We start from the raw sequence: 5,554 nt of genomic DNA, 5'->3' as shown, positions 1-5,554 counted from the left end.
TAAGTTTTTTGGCTTTAATTTTTAAACTAAAAAAGTCACAACTTTTTGTCTTAAGAAAAAAAGATGCGCAATCAAATTTTACATCCATATATATCTTTTGAATATTGCATCCCTTATTGCATCCGGACCCACAATTTTATAAGTATCACATGCCCTTAAGCTTTTTGTCCACTTTTTACTTAGCTAGGTAATAATTAATGCGAGTTAACAAAAATTCTTATTTAAAAAAATTATTATTGTTTATAACCATTTTCTTTTAGATAAGTGGTAGAAAGTTTTGGTTTTTTCTGAAATGTTTAACTTTGCTTTACACATTTAGCTGTGAACAAATAATAAATAAACATTAGAGAGAATCATATTTTAAACAATCTCTTTCTTTTTTGTGAATATATTTTTCTAAAAAAAAACAGATATTTGAAATATGCTTTAAATTTTCTACATAGATCATATTGAATACAACTTTTCCTTGAAGTAATGACTGAGAGACTTTAATGAGGTGCGCTTATCTCTGTAGATTCAGAGATGCAGCAATTGTCGGAAAACTTGTTTCTGTACCTTTTGCATGTTATACCTAAGTAATGGGTTTATACCTGAGTTCAGGAAACATTGCCTTGCTTTGTAAATAATTTTCACCATCTATCAAGATTTTGAGTCAGTTTTCCTTCCTGAGTTCGACTGCCAACATCTGGCGTAGATAGCTATGGCTGAGCGGTTAGATATCGAACGCAGAATGCGTGAAAAAATCTATATAATTGATTATATGGAGCGGGAAATTAACGGAAATAGATTACCATCGAATTTACAAGTGCTTCGAGTTTTCTTTTATAATCATCGTCATATAAAACTCAATGTACCAGAGAGTGCTGTTTTAGTGTTGAACGAAGTGAAAATTTTTTGGACCAAAGCACGCTTACCTGTGCAAAGTGACCAGCGCTGTTTGAACAAAATAAAAGGTTTATTTGAGAAATGGCGGATTCTCAAAAAGAGTTCAAATCGTCAGACAGAAATACAACAAAGGAATGATAACGATTTCAAACAGTTGCTAAGTGAATTGTTTGATATATCATTGGCAGACGTTCTTTCTCGCACTGATGTTTTCGAAGAAGATAAACAATTTCTGATACTTCAAAGAGAGAATGGACGTAAAGCATACATAGCTAAAGTTGATAAATCTTTACAAGAGAAAACCGGAAACCACGAGAAGCGTATCGAAGAAGAGGAGAGCTGGCGTAGACGAGTTTATGAAGAACAAAAACATGCAGGTATTTCGTGTAATCATAATTTGAAAATAAGTTTTATTCTAAAATTGAAAATATTCTAACAACCACCAATTAGTAAAGCACAAACTTCTGTCATAATTTTTGCAAGTTGTCATGGGATTTATGTTTCAAAACAGTACTGCTAAAATTAGACTACTATTTCACTACTATCTTTTCGGATCATAAATCCTATAGGCCCTTGTAAAAACAAAAAAAAAATGAAAATAAAATTGAACATTCCTGATAGTTTCGAGCTAAAAATTAATAGGACTTCGTAGAGAAATTAAAAAAACACGAATGTAAAGAAGAAAAATTGTGAAATAAATTGCACAATAATGTTTAACAATTTCGCTTTCAAAAATCAGTTTTTAAACAAAACACATTCTCAAAAAATTCAATTTGTGTAACATAACTGCACAAAATGACTTAAAATGAGAGAATCATGTTTCTATAAAACAATTAATAGGTTTAGTAGAGACAGATATATAACAAATAAAAAAGAGGAGGAAAAAAGGAAAGAGTCAATCGAACAAACTCAAAATTAATTTCCTTATTTTTTTCTTCGACTTTTTTATACTACTGGGGTCCAACATGTTTGGAAATTATTTTAGATTTTCTCATCAGGAAATATTTATAGGAAACCACTAGGTATTATTTCTATTATGTGTAAAAATTAATTATAGTTGTAAATATTTCAATCATATGCCAATATTGCTTACAAATTTATATATGATTTTTAATTGACTTATTAAATTACTATTTAAACACTTTTTTGGTATGTGACTTGCGTTTTTAATCTTTGATATTTTGGGAAACTTTTTTATATCTTCTTGATTGTTTAAAACGAAATTCCTTAAAAATGTACAAGTTACTCAATCTTATAAATATTTAACAAATTTATCATAAACACATCTTTTGAATTTTTCTCATAAGTTTATATTTGTTAATTTACAGATGAATTTATTATGCATGGATTTTCAATTTTAAAAACAAAAAAAACTTATCTCTTGTGTTTACATTTTTCTTGAATTCAATGATATGGAGAGACATTTTTTATATAATCCATTTGTTGACTTTCACAAAAGCCCAAATCGAACCATCGTACAAAACTGAATTTTAATAAAAGTGATCGAACAAATTTTTTGTAAATTAGTCATTATTGTTTCAGTTGTAAAATTCGTTTCATTAAAACTGATGGTAAAATTAGCAAATCACTGAATATTAAAAAATTAAAATATAACTGATTGTAATTTAATAATGAAAAGACCGAAATTATTTTATATTCAATTTTTAACCAACTACATAATGAGCCTATTAATTGTTTTTTAGAAACATGATTCTCTCATTTTAAGTAATTTTGTTTTTAGGTCGAAAATTCAACTCTTTGGTTGAAAATTGAACTACTTTCTTAAAAATTCAATTTTTGCGTTGAAGATCCACAATTTTAGTAGAAAATTCGCCTCTTTGGTTGAAAATAGCGAACTAAATAAACTAGTAATACGTGTTTTTTATATGGACCTACTTATTTAAAAAAATATATTATTTCGAGAATATTGACCCTTGATTGAAAAAAAAATTAAAAATATCCTTTCTTCAGATTTCTCAACGAAATAATCTGTATGTCAGTTTAATTGAAATGTAGTTTCATTTTGTTTCTCACATCCGTGTAAGTTATTCACGCATTATGTCTGCCAATCATTTAAAATGTATATTTTTTAATTCAGTTCATGTTTTGGAAATGCAGCAGTCATCCAGTTCTAGTAGTGCTTCGCTGGAAGAGAGACGACAGGTGGCCTCTAACACACTACGTACACAGAAAAAAAGGCTTTGTTACTTTAACAATCTAAAAATTTGTTACTGAAAATAATGTTGTTTCATCAAACGGCATGATTCAATTGACAAATAAGTCTTGGTAAAAATACAATGCCAACTTTGTTAATTTCATAACAAAAACTATTTACTAGAATAACAAACTTACTTTGTTTCCATGAAACAAATTCATAACTATCAAAGTTATTTGTAATGCTGACAAATGATATTATTTGTAATATTAAATATTATTTATTAAAACATTACCATAAAATCCTAAATGCATTATTTACAAAATGAATGATTTAAACTACTACATTACATTTAAATGCAACTTGTAAATAAAAATTTTTTAAATATGAATGCCCTGTGTATTTCTCTTATATGTAATTCTTTTTACAACCTTGTAATTATTAAATTTTGATATTTCTATAAATGTAAGTTAAAAAATAAGTTAATAAATTAATTAAATACAGATTGATATTTTAATTTATCAACCATTTTTCCATTTATAGGCAAAATCAGTGTTATAAATAAGCAAAATTGACAATTTTGCTTTATATTTTAAGAAAGGAATTATTGTTCCAATCACAATGAAGTTATAAATCGTAACAAAACCATATTATCGATACTAATAATTATCGTAACTAAAGCAATAAGTATCTATGCACCGTTATCAAAATAAATTTATATTTTTTCTAAAGTGTTTGCAGGAGTAACAATTTGAATTTGCTACATTAACAGCACAGTATGAAATTTTAATGGAAAAAAATAGAAAGAACAGCAATATTTTTTAATAAGGTAACAAAGTCTTAACATAACTTAATAAAGTTCTTTGCCACTTTTACTTATTTTTTCTTTTAAATGTAACCAGTGTAAGTGCCCAAGTGCGAATTGCCGGAGCTGAATACACGGCCCAGTGTTGGTCCAATTTTGGCAGCCACAGGTCGGCTAAAGTTATTGGGCCAATATCGGGAGACATAGACGGGAGACCATGTTTCACGAGGATCAGCCAAAGTCTAGCCCAGTGATGGCACATTACTGAGCCAAGTGTCACTTTTACCACGGCAAACCATGTTTTATTTAAATCGTCCCAATGTTGAGCCAGTGCTGGCAGCCTATATTGGCTATTTATATTTGCCGATTCTCCACCGATGCTTGACCCAGAATCGGCACTTCGTTTCACCAAGTCTTAGTTTTAGCACCTAATAAACAAATTTTACACGAAAGATAAAAAACATGTGTTGAAAAATTGTCAAAGTTCACGATGAAATTTGTTAAGTTCTGTCATTAAAAATTGTTAATGTTTATAAAAATTACATTTCTTATCATTGCAAAAAGTTGTGAAGCAGGCTACAACGGATAAAAATAAAATATTACGCGAAGAAAAATTGTAATCGATTTAAATTATTTATTTAAAGATTAGTGTTATGATATTCCTGTTAACATTTCATGTATTTTACATTTACACAACGTCACATAATAATAAATAATTAGAGAAAGAGAGCTTAAAATTTGGTTCTTTAAGTTTTCTGAACTGCAGCTTATGAGAATGGCTTTTTCACAGAGTTTCAACTTGTCAGTTTAGCGGAGTGGTTAGCACGCCCGGCTGCTAGGCGATTGATTTAGGTATATAGATGTAGGTTCGATACCCCGTAGCCTTAGAAATTTTATTTGTGATATAATGTTCAAAATGTAATATATGTATTCAGTCTAAACAGGACCATTAATATTTATATTCAAAGTACTCGCAATCAGTTAATATTTATTTTTTAAATATCTTTTTTGTCATATCCTTAGACCGTATCAGTGTTGGGCCGACAATGGCAGCCAAACTTTGGCTGCCAAGTGCAGGCCATAGTTATCATTCCATCATTGGTGCGATAATGGCAGCCGAGCTTTGGCAATATTTTTGCCGACTATGGCCCAATGTTGGGCCGTATGTGACTTCGCACTTGGGTTGTATCACAAGAAAAAAATGTTGATATAATAATTAATTACCAATGTTATTTTAATAAAATAACTTTGTTCATGTAGCAATTTAGTTAATTTCCAACTAACTTTTATAGTTATTTTAACAAAATGGGCTTTATAATAGAAACAAATAACTGTGTAAGCTTAGCAATTCATCTTCTTTTTAAAAAAATTTTATTTTAATCTCAACACAATTGGCTTTATTATCAAAACAAATAACTTTGTCTCGATACCAAAGATTTCCGTAACAACGTCAACGTTGTTAATTTTACCTATTTTTTTAATACTGCCATTTTTACAAATTCATTTTGGTCAGATATCCATTTTTTATTGAATTAACAAGGTATTTTTTTCTGTGTAAGTCTGTAAAAATGGTAGTATTTTCTAATGAATTATTTATGTTGGTACACACATTGAAATAAAACGTGCTCAAATATAATTATAATTATAATAATAATTAAAATAATATATAATTATAATTTTTTCGGGGGGCGGGGGTGACCCTGCCTGTA

The 5,554-nt window shown here is 28.7% G+C and overlaps 1 protein-coding gene across 2 annotated transcripts; it reads left to right on the top strand.

Annotated features, from left to right (window-relative positions):
* The first annotated feature begins 698 nt into the window (after positions 1 to 698).
* LOC117170269 lies at positions 699 to 3,166 on the top strand. Of its 2 annotated transcripts, none has more exons than XM_033356925.1 (2): positions 699 to 1,262; positions 3,004 to 3,166. In XM_033356925.1, the coding sequence occupies exons 1-2, from the start codon at positions 701 to 703 to the stop codon at positions 3,018 to 3,020; spliced, it is 579 nt and encodes a 192-aa protein (XP_033212816.1). In that variant the 5' UTR covers positions 699 to 700; the 3' UTR covers positions 3,021 to 3,166. The 2 variants fall into 2 exon arrangements, with proteins under 2 accessions (XP_033212816.1, XP_033212815.1); XM_033356924.1 differs by having other exon boundaries at positions 2,984 to 3,166.
* Positions 3,167 to 5,554: the final 2,388 nt, after the last annotated feature.

This window comes from Belonocnema kinseyi, chromosome 3 (assembly GCF_010883055.1).
Source record: "Belonocnema kinseyi isolate 2016_QV_RU_SX_M_011 chromosome 3, B_treatae_v1, whole genome shotgun sequence".
Classification (NCBI taxonomy): domain Eukaryota; kingdom Metazoa; phylum Arthropoda; class Insecta; order Hymenoptera; family Cynipidae; genus Belonocnema; species Belonocnema kinseyi.
The sequence above is the reverse complement of the archived record's forward strand: the minus strand, read 5'-3'. Positions and strand labels throughout refer to the sequence as shown.

Bases quoted from the DNA above. Each gene is read 5' to 3' on its own strand.
- LOC117170269 (XM_033356924.1), top strand. From the start codon at position 701: ATGGCTGAGCGGTTAGATATCGAACGCAGAATGCGTGAAAAAATCTAT. The intron at 1,263-2,983 runs GTATTTCGTGTA...TTTTTAATTCAG, and splicing joins TGAAGAACAAAAACATGCAG to TTCATGTTTTGGAAATGCAG.